At 45.1% G+C, this 25,901-nt stretch overlaps 1 protein-coding gene across 8 annotated transcripts in view; it reads right to left on the bottom strand.

The window, feature by feature from the left end:
• CFAP43 (cilia and flagella associated protein 43) overlaps nucleotides 1–20,004 on the bottom strand; it is a 91,485-nt gene extending 71,481 nt beyond the window's left edge. For 6 of the 8 annotated variants that reach the window (XM_050957957.1, XM_050957962.1, XM_050957959.1 and 3 more), the window contains exons 1-6: nucleotides 19,893–20,004; nucleotides 13,316–13,569; nucleotides 11,581–11,677; nucleotides 7,358–7,525; nucleotides 5,240–5,390; nucleotides 932–1,091 (exon numbers count right to left, since the gene is read on the bottom strand). In XM_050957957.1, the coding sequence (XP_050813914.1) occupies nucleotides 932–1,091; nucleotides 5,240–5,390; nucleotides 7,358–7,525; nucleotides 11,581–11,677; nucleotides 13,316–13,569; nucleotides 19,893–19,963 (901 nt within the window). In that variant the 5' untranslated portion in view covers nucleotides 19,964–20,004. Of the gene's footprint in view, nucleotides 1–931; nucleotides 1,092–5,239; nucleotides 5,391–7,357; nucleotides 7,526–11,580; nucleotides 11,678–13,315; nucleotides 13,570–19,892 lie in introns of those variants that run through there. The other 2 variants (XM_050957963.1, XM_050957965.1) reach the window with 2 other exon arrangements.
• Nucleotides 20,005–25,901: the final 5,897 nt, after the last annotated feature.

Below are 25,901 nucleotides of genomic sequence, written 5' to 3'. Positions count from 1 at the left end.
AAGTAATCAAGTGATTTGCTAAGGAGAAAGGTCTTAATCACATACTTTAAGTTAAGCATGTGCTTAAGTACTTTGTGAACTGGGGCCTAAGAGCAGACAACACCACTGCACAATAGTTTAGAACAGGAAGCAAAGCGGAACACTGTGGCCAACTGAAACACCAAAAGGTGCAACCTACTGAATTGACAAATCCCGAACTTTTCTTGGAGAACTCCAAATACTTACTAGGCTTGACTTGTGACGATAAATAATCAGATCACAGCCAAGGGATTAACATAACACTTCTTATTAAAAAAAAAAAAAGCCGAAAACGATAATCCTCCATATCTGGATTAATCTCCACACGTTATGTGAGGTTCAACATTTTGGGAAGCCGGGAATACTCAGTGCAGCATTAGAACAGGACCTTGAAGAATCAGTTTAACTAACATTATGCTAAACAAAACTTAGCAGTTCGTGTAGACAATGACTGACATGTTTTCCATGTCTGTAACTACAGGGTTAACACGAACAGTTGGCATGATATTAAACACAGCTTTCCCTGTCTACACTGACTGCAAAGTAGTGTTAAGTATCATGTTAGTTAGATGACTCCTCAAGGGCATATTCTAACACAACCCAATTTTCTACTGAAGGCACGCCCTAGGTTTTGTGCAACATCAAACATGTTGTTGGTGCTCAATACATTAATAAACAATAATAATATAAGGCTGTATATGTCTGGCCTACTAATGCTTTCACATCAGTTCTGTGGGGTTTTAATGAGATCTGCAATACCTGCATTATTGTTCATTTTAAGACCAAACAACATTGAAGCATTCGTATATTTTTGACAGAGGAAAGATATTGTGGGCAATGGAAAAGGGAAGAAACCACATACAAAAAGAAACATGGAATTGCTACAAAAACCCTCAGTGCAACTCTCTGTTACCTGTAGCGTCTTGTGCAGGTTTGTAATAAAGAAGAGAAGCTTTGAGTGTCTCAGCATTAATTGCCAAAAAATGTCCCTCTTCACAGCCCATATACAGGTCAGACGTTGCAGTCCAGCAGTGGACGGTAGGGTGGACTGAAGGCTGGATGTCATCTTTAGGCTTCAATATAAAAATCAGCAAGTTTTTCAGTTAAAAGTGGAAAATGTTTGCATACATAAATATGGAGATTCTGAGATTTTAAGGCCACGAGATACCATTAGATCATCTAGTGTGACATCCTGTATAATGCAGGCCAGAGAATTTCACCCACTGACTTCTTCGTTGAGCCCATTAACTTGCATTTGACTAAAGCATTTCTTCCAGAAAGGGTCTGGTCTAGATTTTAAGACATCATTAGAGGGAGAATCCACCACTTCCCTTGGTAGTTTGTTCCAATGGTTAATCACCGTCACTGTTAAAATACTGTTCCCTATTTCTAACTGGAATTTGTCTGGCTTTAATTTCCACCTGTTGGTTCTTGTTATGCCTTTCTCCATTAGAATGAAGAGTCCTTTAGTATCTGGTATCTTCTCCCTGTGAAGGTATTTATATTCTGTACTCAAGTCACCCCCCAGGCTTCTTTTTGATAACCTAACCTGACTTTGTTCTTTAAGTATCTCACTATAAGGCATTTTCTCCAGTCTTTGAATTATTTTTGTGGCTCTTTTCTGCACCCTCTCCAATTTTTCAACACTCTTTTTAAAATGTGGACATCAGAACAGGATGCAGTATTCTTGTATCAGCCTCACCAATGCTATCTATGGAACTAAAATCACCTTTCTACTCCTACTCACTACTATCCTGCTTACACATCTAAGGATTGCATAGCCCTTTTAATCACCCCATTACGCCAGGTGCTCATGTCGAGTTGTTTGTCCACTATGAAGCCTACATCTTCTTCCAGGATACAGTCCTCCATTCTGTAAGTACAGCCTACATTTTTATACCTATACGTATGTTCTTGCACTTGGCAGTATTAATATGTATTTTGTTTTCATGGGCACAGCTCACCAAGCCATCCAGACCGCTATGTTAGACTGCCCTGTGCTCATCATTATTTACCATTTTGCCAGTCTTTGCGTCATCTGCAAATCAGTTCTGAGCACATCTCTGACAGATTTCCTGAGAGAGCTTGGGCAAGTCACCTAGCTTCTCTGTGACTAAGCTCTCGATCTATAACATGGGGATAACAGTACTTCCCTACATTAGAAGAGAGTTATAGTACGTGAGTGCCTCAGAATCTTTGTTAGTGGGGCTCCACAAGAATGGGTATTGCTAATTTGAAGTGAATTCAGTGAAAAGCAACGAAGACCATTAGGTGGACTGATTTAAGAGGAAATATTAAAAGAATTAAATATTAATAGCTTGGCTAAGTGGTGATTAAATTAGAGATAGCAGCTCGAATCCTGCAGTCCAGGTAATGCAATGGAGAATCAGACCCAATAAGTCTACAAGAATTTGAAAAGTGTAAGCATGAAGGGAGGAAAATATTGAATAGAATAAAACGGATTATAGCTAATTGCAGTGAGACAAATAAAGAAAGCAAATTCAAAGTGAATAGTAGGAGAAGCTTCCTGGCAGTGACATATATTACCTGTGAGATAAACCCTCCAAAGAAGTTGCAACAACCCTATTGCTTGACGCTTGATCTCTATTTAACATTTGCTAGTGTTTTGTGAATAATCCTGTTGGCAGAGAGATGGACAGGATGATCTAAGAGATCTTTTTCATCTCCAGATTCTGTGGAGAGTAGGAAGTGTTAATCCTGGGGTCCTTGCCTAATTCCACACTGGTCAATGATTACCTGCCTAGCTAAATTCAAAAGTTGTTTCAACAGTAGAAAGGTATCACTCTTCACTTCTTGTCCAAAACTCTGATGTGGAATTGCTGTGAGACCATAATAGCAATCACATCCCACGCCAAAAGTAGCTTCATTTTAGTGGGGGATGAAGTAATGTGCATAGTTTGTAATTCTACAAAACACCGAGAGTCTTGCAAAAGGTACAGGAAGAGGAAAGACAGATGCTCTTTTGCTGACAACACAGGACTGAGAGTCAGAAGTATCTAGGTTTTATTTCTAAGATCTGCCAGAGACTCACTATGTGATTTTGGCTAAGTCTCTCTCTCTCTAAAAATGGGATATTTATCTATCTCAGAGGTGTGTTATCAGTCAATCCGTTATTCTCTATGAAGCATTTTGAGGAAAGATGTTTCAGAAATACCAATGGACTCATTTATTTTAGAAATCAAATAATAATAATAAACTCTAGTAGTATGCTAGTGATTCTATAATGAAATGGTCATTATATCATTCCAACATAGATGTCAGACAGGTATTTTTACATATTTTATGTCCACACCTCTTTTTGTGCATGATAGTAGGTGCCTTACTCTGACTCGGAGGCTTCCTATGCAAGTCCAGGTCGGCATCTGTTATGAAGTCCATTTCTAATCATTGTCATGACTCAATATACATAATAGGCACAGAGTTCTAATTCCAGAATGGGACCATCACCATGTATACCCAGGACAAGGGAGTCACACGAAGCACTCCCATTTGCTGTTTGTGTTCTGAAATTGTACAATCATTCATAAGCTTCCTAAAGCTCTGTTCCTTTAAACAGCACTCTCTAGAGGAAAAGCCCAGAACCCTGGACATGAAATGTTTTGGAAAGCTGATGGCATCTAACAGTGCATGGTGACAAAGACGGGTCATGTTTGGATACAAAGTCTGAGGAACTGCAGAAAACTCAGGGCTTAGCTATAGGCGATATTGAAACAGAAAATATCTCCTTGTGCAAGAAGAGAGTTAAAAAGTCATGCGGCTGCCCCTTTTTGGCAACACTTGGTTACAACTCCAGCCACAACAACATATTTTGAAGCATAGTTGGAGCAAGTGGCTGTCCATAAATATAAATATTAAGACCGTCCTTTCATCTGATTCAGACCTACTGACAAAGGACATAAATCTTCCTTTCTGTTGAATGTTTCCTTGAGGGCATGCTCCTGCTCCCTTTGAATTCAACTGAAAAACCTCACACAGACTGTGATACAGGCAGAGGTGAAAATAAGACGGTTCAGTCCAGTACGGTGTACCACCAAGAGCCAGTATGCTGTGCCGGACCGGACCGGCTTCACACAGACTTAAATTAGAGGCGGAACATGTCCTTATTGATTGAATGAGCATACGAGGTAATAGAGAGGAAAAAATTCCTTAGTATTTGTCAAAGTGAGACATTTGCGCTTTTCTGCAGATGAATTTCTGGTCCTGATCAATGGGAGAAAATCTTACAGGCTAGACAAATCACTTTCTACTCCAGAAGCCTATGTGGAAGCTTTTATCTCCAGCAGAGCCCAGAGGCTCCAAAAGGCTGGAGAACAAGGTGACCATTCCAGTCCACCATCAGTAAATATTACTGTAGATAGTAAGGGAGGTGAGAAGGGAATTCCTTGGAGAGCACAAATCTTTTGCGCAGTGCTATAGGCTAGTGGATGTCCAAGTCAATGCTGGACTTACACATTAACAGATGTAATCAACTTGGCCTGAGGGGCCTCCCCCCTCAGTAGGTGTATGTGAGACCCTCCCAAGCTTGCAGCATTTCCAGAGGACACCAGTGGCCAAAAGGCACCATTTCTTCTTTATTATTCCGACTGAAGGCAGTCCTTGCTAACAATTTGCTAATTTAACTAACTAGAAAGAAAATAGCCCCAAAGGACAAAATTACAAGACATCAATGAGGAAAGCATTGAGGACAGTGTGTGTGATTCAACCACTCTGCACCTTCCCTGGTGACAATGGAATTGAAGTGTGTGGAGACCTCTACCCCCCATTCCCCTTTTATACCCTTGAAATCTTCTGCAAGAGTGGGGTGAATGGCCCCAATGGGCACAGCTTGCTAGAAAAATTTGGTAGCTTGACACCAGAGACACTATAGCCCGCAAATAGGAATACACAGAGGCCACTTGAAGAAAAACTACAAGGTACTTTGTTAGATTTACCTTGGAAAGTTAAATTGAGCTATGCCAGCCCTGACGTGATTTGTCTGGGATTCTAGGAATTTCAAACCTGATGCATAAAATAGTGCACCATTCCCATGATTATAATTCTAATGCTAATATGGGTTTCACAAACATTGCTGAGAGAATATACTCCTTTCCTAGACTGGGCAAGTTTAACAGGCCTTCAATTATGAATTTTGTTCATATCTGTCAGTATCATTACAATCATAACATTTTATAATAGCAGTTAGCTGCAGAGTTGTAATTACCCTAAATGTCTCTGCTTCATCCCCTGCCAGCCCAGCAATGGCTGAAATTGGCAGCACAGGACCATAGTAGAGGTCTTGGATATCAGGATGTGAAAAAAAGACATCCTGTTTACACATCGGAGACCCATCTTCGGCAGGGAGTCTGACAGGCCTGCAAAAAGGAAGAGAAATAGCACATGAGCTGAGGAAGCATTTACAGAAAATAAACACTAATACAGAGCTGGGAAGTATGTTTTCAAAACCTGGAGACTCTGACCCTCTGCTGACGTTCTAAAGAAATGATGAAAGATTGATTTAAACCACCAGTTTACATGGTAGATACTGTTGCAATAAAGAATAATAGGCTTGGTCTACACTGATTCCTTTTTGTCTTGGGCAAGTAACTTAACCACTCTGGGGATATGGCTACACTGCAATGAAAAACCAGAGACAGCAAGGGCTTGTCTACGCCATGCAGCTTTTAGCAACAAGGCTATGTCGACACAGCCTTGTCGCTAAAAGCCAGCGTGTGTGAATGCTCTTTTTCGGTACTTTGTCAGCAAAAGTGCTGACAAACTACTTCCAGCCCCGCGAGTGGCATTAGCTTTGTTGACAGGAGAGAGCTCCTGCTGACAAAGCCACATTCACACCGCCACTTGCGTCGGCAAAACTTTTCTCTTTCACAGTGGAGTTTTTTTATGTACCCGTGAATGACAAAAGTTTTGTCGACAACTTCACAGTGTAGACAAGCCCCAAGTCTCAGAGCCAAGGTCAATTGACTCAGGGTCACAGTGCTTGGGCTGCAGGCATAAAAATAGCAATGCAGAAGTATGGACACAGGCTGGAGCCTGGGCTTTAAAATCCTGTGAGTGGGGAGGGTCTGAGAGCCTGGGCTTCATCCGAGCATCTCCACTGCTATGTTTAGGCCCACTGTCAGTTGAACTGGGCCCTGAGACTTGCTGCTGCAGGTTTTTTATTTCAGTATAGTCATACCCTGGGTCTCAGTTTTCCCAGGGGTGATGCAAGGATGTTTCATGCCCTAGGCGAAACTTCCACCTTGCGCCCTCCTCCCCTACACCCCAGCCCTGAGGCGCTCCCCTCCCCACACGGCAGCTCCCCCTCTCCGCCCTGAGGCATCCCCCTTGCGGCAGCTCCCCACCCCCTACCCTGAGACACACCCCCTGCAGGGCCGGCTTTAGCAATTTCGCCGCCCCAAGCACGGTGGCACGCCGCAGGGGGCGCTCTGCCGCTCGCCGGTCCTGCAGGGGGTCCGGTGGTCCCGGCTCCGGTGGACTTCCCACAGGCGTGCCTGTGGATGCTCCATCAGAGCCACGGGACCAGCGGACCCTCCGCACGCACGCCTGAGGCAGGTCCACCAGAGCCCCCTGCCACCCTCCCGGCAACCAGCAGAGCACCCCCCGCGGCATGCCGCCCCAAGCACGCGCTTGGCGCGCTGTGGCCTGGAGCCAGCCCTGACCCCCTGCCCCAGCTCACTCCTGCTCTGCCTCCACCCCGAGCACACTATGGCTGCTTCACTTCTGCTGCCTCCCAGGCTTGCGGCGCCAATCAGCTTAGGCGCCGCAAGCCTGGGAGGCAGGAGAAGTGAAGCAGTTCACCCCTGCTCCTCCTCCTCCCCCAGCACGCCGTGGCTGCTTCACTTCTCTCACAATCAATCTTACTTTAAAATACACACATTCCACTTTACTAAATGATGTTTGCAGGCAAGAAACTCTGTCCAAACATGGTAATCACATGCAAGAGCAGAGGTGCAAGTTCCCCTACATTGCCGTAACAGGACTGAGGAATACTGACAGGGCAGAGCCACCTGCAGGAGTGGGAAGACACTCCAGTATGTGCATTCAATCCTGGACCTCTTACCAAAGACTGCTGACTGTTCATATCAACTATAGTGATGGCTGTAGTCTGGAGACCTGAGCACTAGGAAACAATAGCACAAATTCAACACACACACCTCAAGAGTCAGACAGTTAAAGTTCTTATTGGCTGTGATTTAAAGGGTTGTCAGTTAATCTTAATTGGATCCATAGTCTTTGTAAACTGATATACATCAGTGATCCTGGACACTAAAATAAAGTTAACTCTATAGTTTTCTTTTAGCCTGGAAGGTTTATTACTTACTTTGACTTGAGATGATGTTCTTGATCATTCCTTTCAATATTCCAGATAGTAAGGGAGTTTTCATTGGACAAACAAAGCTGGTGCCAGTTCATGGGGTTAAAGCTCATAGAGGTCACTTTCACACCTGGTTGAGATTTACTGCACAAAAGAATATTTTCTTGCCAGTCCCTTCAAAAAGGAGAATTAAAAAAAAATGTATCAAATAAGTCACAAAATTCAGAATGACCATTTAGGCTTGAGCCTGAGAAGTGTTAATTGACATCCATGGCAATAGTGGATGCTCTGCTCCTCTCAGGAATCTGGCACCTTGTCACAGACAAAAACTGTCAATCAAGTTAATTCCTCTTGGTAGGAATGACAAAAGAAGCTGGATAGTCAGTCATATGTAAAATGACTATTGTTTAGGACCAACATTGCTACTAACTAAGAGAAAACATTGTAAGAATATGCAAAACAAACATATCAACCAGTGCTGCTGTGCATCATAGGCAGCTATGTTTTGTGGACAGGGCATTAGGCTGGGAATAAGGAGACCTGGGCTCTACCCCTAGCTCTGTCACTTATTTTTTGTGTAATCTTGGGCAAGTCACTTCCCTCCACTCAACTCTGTGCCTCAGTCTTCCTAGCTATAGAACAGGGACCGTAATCCTTACAGGCATCTGTAAAAGAGCTTTAAGATGTATGGATAAAAAATCCTATAATTATTGTAGGTAAAAAGGTAAACATTTGTGTTTTCACATGCTATCCTCAGAATTGCTCAGCATCATTGGAGGAGAACTGTCACCATTTCCTGAACCACATATTTGATACTAACTTCTTTTTAACATTTGTAGTTTAAAATTATATCGATAAAACATGTCACTTGAACTTGGAGTTGGAATTTCAGCTTTTTTATGTATGACTAAGGTTGAAGTGAAGAACTCTAGCATGTACATAGAAGATTAGGGTTGGAAGAGACCTCAGGTCATCTAGTCCGACCCCCTGCTCAAAGCAGGGCCAACACAAACGAAATTATCCCAGCCAGGGCTTTGTCAAGCCGGGCCTTAAAAAACTCTAAGGATGGAAATGTTATTGTATAGGACAGGGATTTGTAAACTCACCACACAGGATATGGTAGTCACATGGAGGACAGGGATTGGCAACCTTTGGCACGTGGCCCGCCAAGATAAGCACCCTGGCTGGCCGGGCTGGTTTGTTTACCTACCGCGTCTGCAGGTTAGGCCAATTGCAGCTCCCACTGGCCACTGTTTGCAGCCCCCATTGGCCTGGAGCCAGTGGGAGCTGCGATCGGCTGAACCTGCAGATGTGGCAGGTAAACAAACTGGCCCAGCCCACCACAGTGCTTACCCTGGCGGGCCGCAGGCCAAAGGTTGCCGATCCCTGGTATAGGAGTTTAGTATAATCCTGTTGGTTTAGCGTGTGACAAATTCATTTCAGGTATTGATCAGGATGCAAGAAAATTAACATTAATATCACACTGAAAAAAAATGGGTGTTGGGAAACAAAACATGATTTAAGGAGTGTATTTTATCTTGATGCACTAGTATTAACACATGTTCAGTAGCTCTCATTAATATGAAAGGAAGTTAGAAGGTGAAATTCTGGCATAAAAGGATGTTAGTATAGCTCTCTCCCGAAAGATCTGTCAGTGTGTTCTGATACATAGCAAGCTGTGCCAAGCTTCTTTTGTAGTAGCTAAAGATATGATGTGATAGGGCACATGTGTCTGAAAAAGCATCTGGCATTGAGCCATTGCTTTGAACAGAAGAAAGATCTAGGGATAAAATGTCTCCCATGAAAAGCAGCTTTTCATTATCCACAAGCTTCCTATACTTCAAGCCTGAGCTAACTTTAAAAAAAACAACAACTCTTTTATCTGTGCATAACAAACAGTTTGAGGATTACAATACAGATAGACATTGCACAAACATCATACTGAAATCACAGAAAATACTAAACATATTCTGCTCTGTTTTACCCCGTAAAATATTATTTCTGTGTACCCAAAGCAGGAAGAATGCAACTGTTGGGTAATCAGACTGCATAGATAAAGGCCCTGATTCTGCAATGAACTCCACACAGGTGCACTGAGTGGAGCTCATAGCAGGACCAAAGCCTAGTATTATAACAACATCCTGGTTTTTTATTAAATTGTTTCAGACTTGAATTGTGGGTCATCCCTTTGTGACAACTAGCTGCTGAGGGTCAAATTCATTCTTGGGTCACTTTGCTGATTAAATAAACTTAAAACAGATGGCCTTAGAAAGTTCCATTACTTCGAAAGGTTCCACCATTTCCAGTGGAATTTCCTATCTTACTGGACTGGCAGAATCTTTCAAACTGGTGGAACTTTTAAAGTGTGCACAAGGCATAAACTGGGCCAACCATGTTAATTCAGTTCTGAATGGTCATGGTTCATGCCTTTTAGACTGTAAGCTCTTCAAGACAGAGAGTGAGTTGCCTCGTTGGGGTGCTTTATCTGTTGTAAAGCATGTTTCGGCCTAAATCCCGAGTTGAACCGCACAGCTAGAGTATCTTATGAATGTTATTCTTCTCCATTGGGGACTGAGAAGAGGAATCATTATTATTATTATTAATGCAGCCGGTTGGGTGAGGTGTGCACCTGTAATCCCTGCCACTTGGGAGGCTGAGGCTGGCGGATTGCTCAGAGGTTCTGGGGTGTGATGCTCTATGCCAATCGGGTATCCAGTGCCACTGGCAGCCTGGCCTGTGTGTGGCCTCCGTCTGACTAGAACACCACAAATGATGTGTTGTGATCTGCGCTCTCTTTGTGAGGGCTGATGGACTAATCGCTCAAGGTGGCAGTTGCCTCCTCACCCTTCACATGCCCCTGTACAGACAAGGGTCTTTTGGAGCTGAGGTGTACACAGGATAGACACTCCTTGTGCATGCCTGCCTGCCCCATGATCCTCCCTCCCAGTGCTGTGCTGGTTCCACTACCAGTGGAACCACTCCAGAAACAAAGGTAGAGGCAGGATTTAAGTTGCTAATGAAAATCAACTTAAAAAATAAACCATGAGATCTATTTTCATTATCCTCACTCAATCTCACCATGTGTCTTTTCATGGCAGTGAAGCTGCAAACAATCAGACCAAGTGGCTCAAGCATCTCACATAATGCTGTTTGGCACAGCTACGAAAGATGCCTGGATTCAAGTGCTAGTCCAGGTTTCCTCATTCCAAAACTGGGAGTGTTGTGAAAGTTGATCCTGCTGAGGTAATTGCATGGATACTTGTGACCCTCAGGACAATGAAAGAGTGGTGGGGGCTTTAAAGCCCCTTTCCTGTTCTCAGCTAGAAGTTGTGACAAGGGTTATGGTGTTTTAAGAGAGAAAGAAACTGGGAATTCTCAGGGATTTGCTTGGAATGCGGAGGCTTTTAATGGGAAAACAAATACACCTCAACCCCGATATAATGCGACCTGATATAACACAAATTCGGATATAACATGGTAAAGCAGCACTCCGAGTGGGCGGGGCTGCGCGCTCCGGCGGATCAAAGCAAGTTCAATATAACACAGTTTCACCTATAACATGGCAAGATTTTTTGGCTCCCGAGGACAGCGTTATTTCGGGGTAGAGGCGTACATAGCATTTACAAAGCATACGTAGCATTTACAAAGCATTTTATCTCCCCAATTTGCTTTACAAACTTTAACTAATGAATCCTCATATAAGCCCCATGAAGTAATTAAGATTCATTATCTCCATTTTACAGAGGGAGTAGCTCAGCACGGTTGTTAAACAGCTTGCCTAGGACCATTGGGAAAGTCAGCATCAACATTAGAACTCAGCAATTTCTGGCTACCAGTCCTGTGCTCTGGCTAGCAGGCAATTTTCTCTCACAAATACTGCTGCAATCAGCTTCCAGGACTGTTCACATAATTAAGTGGTGGAAAGGCTTATTTTCCTGTCATAAATATATCAAAATGTAAAATCTTGAAGAAAACAGTCTGGAAATTAACTATGGCAAAATAACAATAAATCTTATATGAAGTCTTCCACACTACTCAATGTAAGTCAATTCCAGCAGAGAATGTTTGCAGACAGTGGCAGATCAGAGAGGAAGGAGGAAGCTAAGGCATCATTTGGCCTTACTGGTTTCTCTTGGCAAGTCAGTGAATTGAAGCTCTGCTCAAGGAGTGCTAATACAAAAACCTTCAACTAAAGTATCTAGTATTAAAGGAACATGTATGATACTCACCATATTGAAAGAGCAAATTCTGGGACTGAAGAGTAAGTGGCTAGATAAGGACCCATGTAACTGAATGCAAGTAAAGAGTAGTCCAGCTGAGCCTCCCCTAAAATATAAAATAGCAAGATTTTAATCAGCCTTAGGCTACACTTTGGACAACCACAAGCTTGATGCTTTGCCCCATCCATGATTATTCACTTTGATTTGGCCATACAAAGATAATTTTCATTACGGCTTTTAACGGAAAAAACAAAAACAAAAATAGGATATAAAACTGCTTGTATAGTTCTATTCTAGAAATGGAATATTCCTCATAGATATCTACGTCTACTCACCCCTGCAATACAAGCCAATATGACTGCCCCCTATGTAACATTCTCCTCGGCTTTTCCATCTAGTTTTATTAATATTTTGTGCTTTTATGGTGCTTTCCCTCCAAGGATCTCAAAGTGCCTTACAAATATTAATTTATTCACAAGCTACTCCCTGCAGTAGAGAAGTATTAAGATCCCCATTCAACAGATTTGGAAATAGAGGGATAGAGAGGTTAGGTGACTTGCTCAAGATCACACAGGAAGACTGTGGAATGGGCAATAATATAAACCAAATTTTCTAACTTTCAACCCTTTAGCCACAAGACCATCAACTGAGCTGTCTCAAACAGGATTTCCACCACTTGCCTTGGGAGACTGCTCCAGTTTAATAAATCTCATTGGTAGGAAATTTTTCCCATTCTTCAGCCTATGTTTTCTTTTAATTAATTTCATTCCACTAAAACCCTCCACTCCTGCTTTGCTGTCCACACTCCTTAAATGTTTACTGCCATATTTCCCTTTAGTTGTTGTTAACCAAGCTACACATGTGTGTTTTTTACTCCTAAATGATTATCAACTGGTTGAGTCTGTGCCTGGCATACCAAATTTAAGGAAGAATCTTTAGTTCTCTTAGTCTTAAGGTTTAAGCAAAATACACTCCTCTAACTGGAGAAAGGCTGCCCTTTGCCTGCTATGTTTACATTTTAAAGAATTTAACTGACCCATTCATATTACTATGGTTTGAAAGAATCCACTGTGAGGACAGAGAGGCTGACATCATTCTTTAAGTGATTAACTCAGCCCATGAGCTATGGTACTCCAGCATAATATACCCAGTAATAAAAGAGGGTAGAAGCGGCAAAACCAATGTTTCTTTCTATGGAGTAAGAAAGATGGAGTCTTCCTAGTCAAGATAGGACAACATTAAAAACCAACTTCTTCAGAAGCAGATGCCCTAAAAAACCCAAATACAATGAGAACTTCTTTGCCTACTGAGAAAATCCGTGTGTGTGTTTCTTTAATTGTCTTATTCAGAAGGAAAAGATCAAATATTAATACAAGGTATTTTAATCAAGCTGCTAGCACTACTGACTCAGGGTCAGTCCTGTTCCCACTGAAATCCATTGCCAAGGTCTCACTGACTTCCACAGACGCATCATTAGCCCTTCATATTGCCCTCTCATTCAGCTCTTAGCCATGCTTACAAATTCAATGGGACTGTAGCGGATTGAAGGGCTGCAGATCTGGGTCTTTATTTGAAAGCAGTTCAGGGATCTTTAGAGTACTCCCTGCATCTCTCCTGTCATTACATATCTTTCTGCCATGCTATTTTAAGAGGTTTCTAGTCTTACCAAAATGCCCGTCACAGGATGGTTATTTAGTATTTATTTTAATGAAATAGAAACCAGAAGGGAAACCCCCATCACTACCTTTTATTTCTGACTGTTTAACAAGTCCTGGAAAAGTGTAGATATAGATGATAGGATTTAACTTCTGGTCTGAAAAAGCCACCACTTGACTGTTCCCATTCACTGCAAAGGCTCCAACGTGGCCATTCTTACACTTCAGCACTGTCTTCTTCTTTGTTTCAATGTCAACAAAAAGGATGTAGTTGCCACTGGGGTAGCAGATAGTCTTGTTATTGACAAAACCAACATTCCTGTTTGTGAATCCTTGAACCCATCTTTGGGGAAAAACAAGTGAGCATTAAACACTGGACATAAATACATTTTATTTTAAAAACAATATGAAACAAGAGGATGGAAATTATACTGATCCAAGGCCTGGGACTTGCTATATTCAGTTCTGAACCCATATCAAAAAACCACCACTAGGGGGCCAGAGACAGTTTCAAGATTCATAATCATGAATCATTAGAGCAGCACTTCTCAAAGCATAAGGCATGCCCCATTTGGGGAGGCACAAATGACTAGCAAGAGTAGCTGGGACAGATGGTCTACATTTTTCACTAGTTTCAGATTTCACTTAAAAAAATCTGCCTGGTCCACACACAGCTTTTGTAGCCATTTCTATTAAGGGTGTGATTTTTCACTGAAATAGTTATAATGGTACAGCCCCCAGTGTAGATGCAGTTATGCCAGTACAAAGGTGCCAAAATAGTATAACTTAGACCCACTCTACACTGCAAATTTTGCCAGCATGACTACGTGGGCTAGAAATGTGGGGAAAAAAATAATCACACAACTGACATAGCTATGCTAGCAACCCCCCTTGTGCAGGCACAGCTATACTGACAGGAGTAGCTTTCCTGATATAGTTTGTGTCATCCTGTATGGGGAGACTTTGGCAAACCAGTAAAGTGCTTGAAACCACTACGGCTTATTGTTAAAGGCAGCCTAGTCAGCCAGCTGTAAATTGGCCATTCAGAACCCTGGGTAACAATCCAGGGAGGCAGAACCAAGTCTAGGAACAGGCAACCAGGGCAGTCTTCCTGAGTGCCACCTTCCAGGTGGCACCATACTGCTGTGCCACTCAGCTCTGGGGACTGTTTTGGCCTGGCCTCTTGAGGCGAAAATGTTTCCTGATGTGGCGAGCAAATGGCTAGGACTGCTCCTGCAGGGAAAGTCAGGACTCCTTTTACTGGTATCAGCAGCATCTCCACTAGAGGACTTGCTCTTACAGCTATACAGGAAAAGCCTTTGTAGTTAAGACTAGCTCTTACTGCCATAAGAGTCAGTTATAGTGGTAAGAAGCACCTCTACCCTAGTATAATTGTGTCCACATTAGGTGGCTATACCACTTCAGCTATACTGACATTGTTGAAGTGATTCAACTTTTGAATGCAGACAATAAGAGACAAAACCTTCAAAATTTGAGCCAAGTGTAACTGATGCAGCAATATCTGCCTGAGTTTACAGACAACTTGAGACAATAGCTCCCCTGCCCCAGCCCCACTGACTTTAATGCATGCTAACTCAAATGCCAACTATAGTTAACAGTGTAGACATTTAAAGTATTTCACATGGTGGAGGCAGGGAAGATGCATACATTAAGACAGGTAGATCTTTAGCAACAGGTTAGATTTACAAGGAGGATAGAATTGGTTTCTTTTTCCTGAATGGTGTGTGCTTTAAAACTTTTTAAAGTTTGTGTAGCGCTGTACTGAAACTAGAAATACACACCTTATACTTGTTATCTTCAAACTTGTTTTGTCACAAGGTTTTGTGATAGGTTGGCAGAAGGGTTCCCTGACTGTCCATTAACCTTTTGTGTTGTACCTTCCACAGTTAGCACCTTCTCTTTCTTCTGTCCCTATCTCTCCCTATCTTCTGTCCTCTTCTAAGACTTGTCTACACTACAGGATTAGGTCAATGTAAGGCAGCTTATGCTGATCTAACTGTAAGAGTCTACACTACAACATAGCTCCCGCTGATATAAATTGCCCACTACACACTGACCTAATAACTCCACCTCCACAAGAGGTGTAGCACTTAGGGCAATGAAGTTTCTGTGTAGACACTGCATTACTTACATCACCTCTTGGCTGCGAAACTCACCGCATGGGGCTCACAGCTCAGGCTGTCAGCACCAGAGTGGGTTGGGAGGCTCTAACTGTCAGTGCCTCACTATGCCCCACAAGTTAAGTCAGTGGAAGCGCTCCTGATGAGGACGAGCACCACCAACAGAGGGGGCATAGCGTGGACATTAATCACTGCAGTAATTACTGTGGGGGCTGTACGTCAACCTAACTTAGGTTGACTTAATTTTGTAGTGTAGCCAAGGCCATGGTCTTTTCTCTTATCACTTCTGTGAATTTTTCTATTTTCTGTTTTATTTTTCTGTAGCGTTTCTTTTGGGCGGAGGGCTCTCCTCTCCTTCCCCGTCTGATGGCTCTCTCTTACTCTCTGTCCCACTAACCAGAGGGCTACCTGCTCTTTGAGAATCTTGGGGGTGCTCATTTGTGCTTCCTTGGGGAATCAACAGATGCTCCCAGATCAGGTGAGCACCATGGCATCAGAGAAGAGAGGGTAAACTGGTAAGCTTCTTCCAGAGCCCTCTACAGATGCACCAGATTTATGGCCAGTCAGAGCAGACCTGTATGAATGCTCAGAGGACCAGTAACTCACTTTTACCCAGCACTGGTTCTGGACCAGTGATCAAAAAGAACATCTTGATGTCTGTGCACAGAAAAAGAAAGTCTCAAACATATATGCAGGCACGAAATCACTATGATGGCAGTGCAAGTTATTCTTACAGAACCTACAAGTATCATAAGCCATTTCACAATCAGACCAGTCTGCAAATTGCCAAATTCAGGTCACAATCTGCAAACAAGCTCAATTTCAGTGGCGGGAGGTGACAGAGCTGGTCAGAAATTTTCTCATGAAATGGTTTTCTGTCAGAAAATGCAGATTCAGCAAAAGCGAAACATTTCATGGCAACATGCTGTTTTCCAAAAAAACTTTATTTTTGGGGAAAAAAATGGAATGGAGGGTTGTGATAAGATCTTTCCATTTTGACCTTTTCAGGACCGAATGTTCTGATGTTCCATTTCAAAACTACTTCTCATTTGATTTTTTTATTTTATATAATATAAAACATATTATATAATATAAAACAAGTCAAAATTGGAGCAAACTATTTCAATTTTATTTAAACTACAAAAACTGGACTTTTGTTTACTAGAAGTGTTCAAATTTTTTGTTTTCATTCCAGTTCTGAATAGGAAAAAAAATTCAGAATCACAGGCTTAGTGAATTGGAAAATCCAATTCCCGCCTAGCTCTAGAGGTCACCTCAAGTCTCTTGAGTGATCTCCTCAGACTGAAGATGGGAACAGCACTGACCAGCTTCAGAGACAGGAATATTAATATTTGAGGATCAGAAGGCTTGTGGCTGCAATGTGAGGCTTTTGAGAGAGAAGATGATAAAGGGTTAAATTATTATCTCCTCCAATAAGTGCTGCAGCTAACTGCAGGCTCTGCTTCCAAATATCAGCAGTGGTAGACACAAAGGCTGAGATACTCAAAACAGTAATGGCATTTTAAACACTTATTTTCCATTAAACAGAAAAATGTGTGTAAATCCCTTGGAAATTGGTTGGAAATCTCAACCAATATACAAGTGCAATAAATTAATTTGACTGTAACTCATTTTTGCACAAGGCCAAAAAGGATGTTGTAGTGTCTGTGAGGATCAAAAAATCCCAAATCTCTGATCTTCAAATTAAGGGACTGGCAGAGCCAGGGAGAGGGGAACTGATTGAGTATGTGGGTTCAGGGATGGGGAGGTCAGCAGGTGAGATAGGAGCTGAGGGTGGGGTGGCAGGCTCTGAGGGGTGAAGCACATGGGGTTAATAGGCTGTTGCTCCAGGGAATGTGGGAGCAGCGAGACACATGGGAGTTGTGCGTAGGACAGGGGGTTAATGGGGGTTGAGCAGTGGGTACATGGGGTTAATGGGGTTAGAGGGACTTGAGGTATATGGTGGTTAATGAAGAGGGTGTCAGGGGTGGGGTACTCGAGGTTTAATGGGGAAGGACTGAAGGAATTGGGTATACAGGGACTAACGGGGGATTAAGGGGTGGGGTACATGTGGTTAACAAGGGGGCTGAGGGGCTCGGAAGCAGGATAAATGAGGTGGGGGCTGAGAGGCTCAGGGGCAGGTTACAGGAGGCTAATGCCTGGGGTGGAGCTGAGAAGTGGGATACATAGTGGTTAATGGAGTAGGGATGAGAGACTTGGGGGCAGGCTACATGGGGATTAATGGGGAACTCAGGAAGCATGGTACATGTGGGCTAATGGGCTGGGTACATGGAGCTCAATGGGGGCTGAGGGCAGAACACCTAAATAAATAAAACAAATAAATAAATTAATGGAGATATCTTATCTCCTAGAACTGGAAGGAACCTTGAAGGGTCATCAAATCCAGCCCCTGATTTCACTAGCAAGACCAAATACTGATTTTGCCCCAGATCCCTAAGTGGCCCCCTCAGGGACTGAACTCATAACCCTCGGTTTAGCAGGCCAATGCTCAAACCACTTAGCTATTCCTCCCTAGGAAGCACATAGTGTTAATGAGTAGGTCTGAAGACAGGGCTAATGGGAGGCTGAGGGGCCCATGGACAGGGCACATGGGGTGAATGGAGGTACTGAGGGGCTCAGGATGGAGCACATAGGCTCGAATGGAGGCTGGGGATGAGGGCATATGGAGGTTGAGGGTACTGAGAGTAGGGCACATGGAGGTTAATAGTGTAGTTGGGGGTGGGGCACATAGGAGTTAAGGGGAGGCTGGGGACAGGGCACAGGCAGCTCTAGGAGGTACATGGGGTTGGGGGGTCAATGGGATTAAAGGGGCAGGGCACAGGAGGCTCAGGAAGGCACATGGGATTAAGGGGTGACTGGGCAATGGGATTAAGGGGGCAGGGCACAGGAGGCTCAGGGAGGCACATGGGATTAAGGGGGGCTGGGCAGGGCAATGGGATTAAGGGGCAGGACACAGGCGGCTCAGGGAGGTACACGGGGTTAAGGGGTCTTGGGCAGGGCAATGAGATTAAGGAGGAGGGGCACAGGCAGCTCAGGAAAACACATGGAATTATGAGAGTGGGCACAGCGGCTCAGGGAGGCACATGGGATTAAGGGGGAAACTGAGCAGGGAAATGGGATTAAGGGGGCTGGGCACAGGCAGCTCAGGGAGGCACATGGGATTACAGGGGGAGCTGGGTGGGGCAATGGGATTAAGTGGGCAGGGCACAGGTGGCTCAGGGAGGTATGTGGTATTAAGGGGCAGGGCACATGCATCTCAGGGAGGTACATGGGGTTACGGGGGAACTGGGCAGGGCAATGGGATTCAGGGGGTGGGGCACAGGCAGCTCAGGAAAGTATGTGGGATTAAGGGGGCAGGGCACAGGTGGCTCAGGGAGGTACATGAGATTATGGCGGGACCTGGGTGGGGCAATGGGATAAAGGGGGCTGGGCACAAGTGGCTCAGGGAGGTACATGGGATTAAGGGGGCGGGGCACAAGCAGCTCAGGGAGGTACATGGGATTAAGGGGGCAGGGTACAGGGGGCATGTGGGATTAAGGGGGCGGGGCACAGGCAGCTCAGGGAGGCACATGGGATTAAGGGGGCGGGGTACAGGGGGCATGTGGGATTAAGGGGGTGGGGCACAAGCAGCTCAGGGAGGCACATGGGGTTATGGGGGGAGCTGGGCGGGGCAATGGAATAACGGGCCGGGGCACAGGTGGCTCAGGGAGGCACAGCGGTTAAAGGAAGGTTGGGCGGGGCATAGGTGGCTCAGGGAGGTACACGGGGTTATGGGGGGAGCTGGGCAGGGCAATGGGATAACGGGCCGGGGCACAGGCAGCTCAGGGAGGTACATGGGATTAAGGGGGCGGGGCACAGGCAGCTCAGGGAGGCACACGGGGTTACGGGGGGAGCTGGGCGGGGCATAGGTGGCTCAGGGAGGTACACGGGGTTATGGGGGGAGCTGGGCAGGGCAATGGGATAACGGGCCGGGGTACAGGCAGCTCAGGGAGGTACATGGGATTAAGGGGGCAGGGTACAGGGGGCATGTGGGATTAAGGGGGCAGGGCACAGGCAGCTCAGGGAGGTACATGGGATTAAGGGGGCGGGGCACAGGCAGCTCAGGGAGGTACATGGGGTTATGGGGGGAGCTGGGCAGGGCAATGGGATAACGGGCCGGGGTACAGGCAGCTCAGGGAGGCACACGGGGTTACGGGGGGAGCTGGGCGGGGCATAGGTGGCTCAGGGAGGCACACGGGGTTACGGAGGGAGCTGGGCGGGGCAATGGGATAACGGGCCGGGGCACAGGTGGCTCAGGGAGGCACAGCGGTTAAAGGAAGGTTGGGCGGGGCATAGGTGGCTCAGGGAGGTACACGGGGTTATGGGGGGAGCTGGGCAGGGCAATGGGATAACGGGCCGGGGCACAGGCAGCTCAGGGAGGCACACGGGGTTACGGGGGGAGCTGGGCGGGGCATAGGTGGCTCAGGGAGGCACACCCGGTTAAAGGGGGTGGGGTCCCCCTCACCTCATTTCCAGTTCGGCTCCCCTGGCGAGGCGGCGGCCGTTCTCCTCCCCATTTCCCTCGTCAGACTCCATCACCCCCAAGCCTAGCAGCACCGTCCCCGCGGCCGCACCGTTTACATCGGTCTCCTAGGAACAAGAACAGCCTCTGCCATTGGCTATTGCGGTGCTTCCCCCGCACGCCGGCTTCCGAACATGCAGCTGATTGGTTGCCGCTGGCAGTGAGAGTTTAGCCAATGAGCGCTGGGTTGGCATTTAAAGGGCCAGTGCAGTATTGAGGCGGGGGTGTTAGGGCTTTGTACTGTGGGGTTTAGAGCCTTGAGTCTTTGTTCTTTATTCCCTGCCTGGCACTTGACCCCAACATCTGCCCTCCTGTCTACCAGCCACTCCTATGGGAGCAGGGTAGCTTTGCATAGCAGCAGAGCTGAGAAATAAGGAGCTGATAGTGTGGACAAAACAGAACCAGTTTGGGTTAAAATCACTTTAGATTGTAAAAGAGGGGTTCTGGGGACAGAGGTCTGCCATAGACCCCCAAGATCCCACTTGGGTATAGCTAGAGAATGCGATAATAATATTAGAGCAATGAATACTATGGCAATGAATACTATGGGGAATTGTGCCATAATGGGAGACTTTAACTTGATAGCAAATTATAATGGTAGGGCCCTGTGATTGCTGGATGTGATGAGTTTTCTTCAAATCAACAAGAAATGATGCAAGTTAGACCTGGTGTTGGTAAATAGTGAGGCCATCATAAAAGGGCTGTTTATAGGAAATTATCTTGGATTAAGTGATTATGAGTTGATTTAGTTTAAATTAAATGGAAGAATAATCAAAACTTGATTATCTGTGGTTTTTTATTTGAAAAGGGCAGCCTTTGGGAAACCAAGGGAATGAAAGATGTCAACCACGCTGAAGAGCTCAAGAAAATAAATACAGAGGAGGCTTGGAATTTCTATACAAAAATGGAAATTTGTAACCCAAGCAAAGAGAAAAACTTGTTGGGAAAGGCATGAGATCCAGCTGGATGAATAAACACCTCAAAAAGTTTAGCAGAGTAACCAGAAAGCCTACTGGGAATGAGGAAAAGCCTATAAGGAATTCAATGAAACAGCAAAGAAAGCCACATCTTGGTGGTTAGAAAATGTAGGAATAAAGTTAGAATGGCTAAAAGTGAAGCTGAATCAGCTGGTGCTAAGGAAACTGAATGGTCTGTTAGTTATATAAATAAAAAGTGAATAGAGAAGGATGTTTGTTTGGGCTGCTATGGAGCCCAACTGGGGACGGAGATTAAAGATAAATATAGGTATGGTCTAACATCTAAATAAATACTTTGCCCCACGTGCCTCAGTAAATCCTCTAACCTTCAGAGGAGTGAGGTTCAGGATCAGCCTCCCAATAGAAGTTGTGAGGGCAAACAACTTAAATTAGTTTTAAGAGCGAGTTGGACAAAAATAAGAATGCAATTGTATGATGAGATTGCTTGTGATGGAAGGGGGTAGGGCATAGCAGTGCTGGAGCTCATTTCTAGTTTATATCTTCCTAAAAGCTCATGCTTCAGGGCCACTGCCAGCCACCTGCAAGGATCAGGAAGGGATCTTCCCCCCACCCCACAACCGTAAGTGTATTCTGGGTTGTGTTGTATGTGGTGGTTTGTTTGTTTTTTTAATCTTTCCTTTGAAGCACCAGAGATGGTGGTAGCTGGAGATGGTTCATGGAAGGGCGTGAGCCCGTGCTCCGAAGTGGTACCAAGCATTCTGTCTCTTGGTTGTTTGGCTGGCTGGTTCTTGCTCACATGCTCCGAGTCTAACTCATCACCATATGTTGGGTTGGGAAGGAATTTTCCCCCCAGGTTAGACTGGCAGTGACCTTGGAGGTTTTGGGCCTTCCTCTGCAGCATGTGGGCAGAGCTGGATTAGTGCAGGGGGCTTTAGGGGCTGCAGCCCTGGCCTCAGGCTACAGGAGGCCCTGTGGGCCGGATGTGGCCTGCTGCTTCTTTTCATCTGGTCCGTGGCAAGTCTCCATGCCATGGGCTGGACACTGGTCCCTGAGCCTCGGAGCCCCCACCCCAGAGGGCTGGAGCAGTGAGCGCTGGCTTGCTGATGTGTCCTTGCAGCCGCTAGGCGAGGGGCATTCAGGGAATCTGTGCGTTTCCACAGCTCCTATTGGTCAGGTACCATGGCCGATGGAAGCTGCAGGGGGTGGCACCTGCGGGCATGGGCAGCATGCACCACACACAGCGACCTGGCCACTCTGCCTAGGGGCAGGATATGCCAGCCACCTTGGGGAGCAGGGCAGGCAGGAATCCTGCCTTAGCCCTGCTGTGCCACCGACCAGGAGCTGCCAGAGGTCACCCCTGTCCCATCCCTGGCCCCGCCCCACCCCCAGCTGGATCTGCACTCTCTCCCACACCCCAATCTCCAGCAGTGAGCCCACTCTCCCACTCCAAACCCCCAGGGGCCCCACAAAATCTAATAGCCCTGGGTACACAGGAGAGTTAATCCAGTGTGTGGGTGCCGGTCTTTTGCCAGATTTATCTAGCTATATCTCACTTACTCATTATCTTGCTGTTGCAAGAGCCTTGAGCATTGGTGCACTTTGGTCCCTCCTATTCTTTCCCTGTGATATGTAATTTGGTCTCCCGTGGGCTGTAATAACCCCCGCCCCCATCTCTACCACCCATCTGATAGCAACCCCACTGGCCCTCACCTTTACCAGCCATCAGCTATCCCCTCCTCCGCAACAACCTGATATCAGTCACCCACCTCAGTACCAACGGTATCAATCAACCCCCACCTCAATGCCCATCTAGTATCAACCCCAGCCTACCTCTGCCCTCACTCCTCTACCCCGTCCACCCACCTTCACCAGCCCGCCCCCTTTCCTCCAGCCCTCCAGTGTACTGAGGGTGATGCATTTTTTTTCATGCTGGAGCTCAGTGATGACTAGCAGTCAGTTATGTGTCATGAATGTGATACATAATGATTTGGCCCAAAGATATAACCCTATTTCTTTCCCTATTTCCTTGCTGACTATCCAGCAAGGCCCATGTACTAGGTTAGCAATTGTGGGGAGGGGGACCCTTCCCAGAACTTTAGCAATAAACAATCAAAACGTGACTTTGAGGCTGATCCTGCAGTCCTTATTCAAGCAGCATTCACTGCAGCTTGAAGGAAGTATCTTTGTAATCCACATTGCACCATCCACCTGCATTATAACCCGGCTAATTATTACCCACTGCTAATATTTTCTTGCTTCCTTCAGGAACAGGATAGCTCCAGTGTGCAGAAGTGGCTTTCTTTCTCCTTCAACTCTGTTGATTATTGTTCCAAGCAGACATGCACACTTGCTGCTTCCTTTCTGATTCAGAGAAGTATTTAGTGTGCCGTTCATCTAGATAGATAATTACATCAGTTCTCTTAAAACATTCTCCTTTCGTGAGATACTTTATCCAGGGGAATTTTATTTGGAAAAATTTGGTAGCTGCTGAAAAAATGAACCACTAGATGGATAGATATATTTGCAATCTTTATCTACATATTTATGTGGCTTTCATCACTGTAGCATCTTGAGCAATATCAATCATTGTAGCATCTTGAGAAGTATCAATAACAATCTCTTTTCTTTCACAGAAGCAGAGTGGTTAGTTTATAGGGTTTTTGATGTTTGTGTGTATTATTATTGTTATTTATTATTATTAATGATCTGTATTGTGCCTGCACTGAGGCACCCCAAAATAGATTGAGGGCCTACTGTAGGAGGTACACACAGGACACTGTACAGTAGTGGTGGAAAGAGTGCAAATTCTGGCCATTGACACCAGGTCAAATCTCTGCCTTGCCTACACTGCTGTGTGACTGGCACCCAGAATGCTCAGTAAACAATACAATTTCCAGGCCCCAAAGAACTTACAATCCAAATAGGAACAAGGGGTGGCTGATAGTGGAAGAACATGGTGGAAAGATGAGGATGACCATGCTGGAATCATGAGATTGCATGTATTAGCTTCATAGGTTTTGTTTTAAAACATAGCAAGTGAACAAGAGATAATGATAAATCATGAACAGTGCTTTGTGCCTCTGTGTATGTGAAGAGCTTCTTGAGGAGATTTATTGTTAGATCAAAATGAGATTTTTTATTTAGTTCTGAAGTGGTGTGCCTTGTGGCCATTCTTATTAAGAGCATCCCACTGTCTATATCAAGGGTTCTCAAACTGGGGGGCCATCTGTGACCCCTCAGAGGGTTGTGAGGTTATTACGTGTGTGTGTGGGGAGGGCGGTTGCGAGTTGTCAGCCTCCACCCTAAACCCCGCTTCACGTGCAGCATTTATAATAGTGTTAAATATTTTTAAAAGTGTTTTTAATTTATAAGGGGGGGGTCGCACGCAGAGGCTTGCCGTGTGAAAGGGGTCACCAGTGGGTTGAGAACCACTGAGCTTGGTCCGGTTTCTGTGAAAGTTCTGTCACGTGTCTCAGAAGCCTCCTACTATTGGTCAACAGTTTAATTGTTCCTATGAAACAGTGGTGCCCTGGGACGTCACTGCCTCTGTGGCTACCGAGGATAACAGTGACCAGTCCCATGGACCGTTCTGAATATCAGGACAGAGGCCCCAAATTGGATTTTATTCAGTGGGAGCAGAGAGCAGCATTGGGGTGATGTGATAAGTGTTGCTAAGCAGAGGACTTATCATATTATGTACCATATAGAACTATTTCAACGTGTGACCTCATTCTTAGGAGTCAGATTAGGTGCCAGAAACCTTCCTTTGCCATCCACAGTGAAAACCAACATGAACTGATGGTTATTGCAATGTTATGCTCAGCTATGCATTTTATATGTGTACTGTCTAAACCCTGGAATTGATCATTATCCAGATAGGACATTAGGGATGTAACTTTTTAAATGGTATTTAACAGTTTAAATGATTAAAAATATTTTGTTTAAATGGTTAATCTATTAAAGGGCCAGGGCTGGCATGTCTGGAGCGGGTCTGGGGCTTCTGGGGCCAGGGCCGCTCTGGCCAGGGCTGGAGCATCTGCCAGCTGGCCATGTGGTTAACAGTGAATGCAGGTTAACTGGTAAGACTAATGCCAACTGCTTAATATTTTTACATCCATATTGGGCATTTGGCCTGAATTCTGTCCCTGCACTTGGCATGGACTCAGACTTCTCCTGCCTTGTAGACAGATTCTTCACTATGTTGTCCTTCTACTCTGTATGTAGGTGAACCCTTTAAATATAACATAATGGGCCTTTTCATCCTACAGCGTTTTAAAACTTTATGCATAACGCTATGGAAATGGAGTGGTCTTTGTGGTCGAGGGCACAGAGGATATCGCAAAACAGTGGTGGAGAGACAGTGGAAATTCGACCCAAGGAGAGTAGGGCAAAATTGTACCTTGCCAGTAGTGCCATGATACTGTCCATATAGATCACTCAATAAATTGTATAATACCTGAGGACAAGGAGCTGTGTTCACTCTATTGAGACTTGATGATAGGGTTCCAGGTGTTCAGACCTGAGGCTGTAATGGCTCAGCTAGCTCCCAGGCTATGAGATCTGTCACATACCATACTAAATTCCCTGAGGTGCCTGTGTTGGGTGCGGTCATCAACGCATTTGAACAGAGGATAGTATGTGCAGATTTATTGGTATTGCACTGTGTATAAGGATCCTACCTGTCCTCCTTTGGCTTACCAGCTATGGTTTACCAGACTGCCTGTGTCCTCCTCACTTACTCATCCCGCTCCACCAGATTATTCAAATGAGTCGCTACTTCCATAACTGAAGGGGATAGTGAGAGATCCCTGTTTAACCCTTGCCCTGTCAGAGGTAGATGTAAATAAGAGCACTCAGAGGGAAACAGAAATATCCCCTAATAAATAATTAATTTTAGTTGCAGGGGCATTAGGTGTTTGAGAATCTCCAGGGTAAGTAGTGTAGAGGTTTCTTGCCTATAGTGTTGGCAAGAAATAGGAGGTGCATGGATTGTGTTTGTCCGGTGCACGACATG

This window comes from Gopherus flavomarginatus, chromosome 6 (assembly GCF_025201925.1).
Source record: "Gopherus flavomarginatus isolate rGopFla2 chromosome 6, rGopFla2.mat.asm, whole genome shotgun sequence".
Classification (NCBI taxonomy): domain Eukaryota; kingdom Metazoa; phylum Chordata; order Testudines; family Testudinidae; genus Gopherus; species Gopherus flavomarginatus.
The sequence above is the reverse complement of the archived record's forward strand: the minus strand, read 5'-3'. Positions and strand labels throughout refer to the sequence as shown.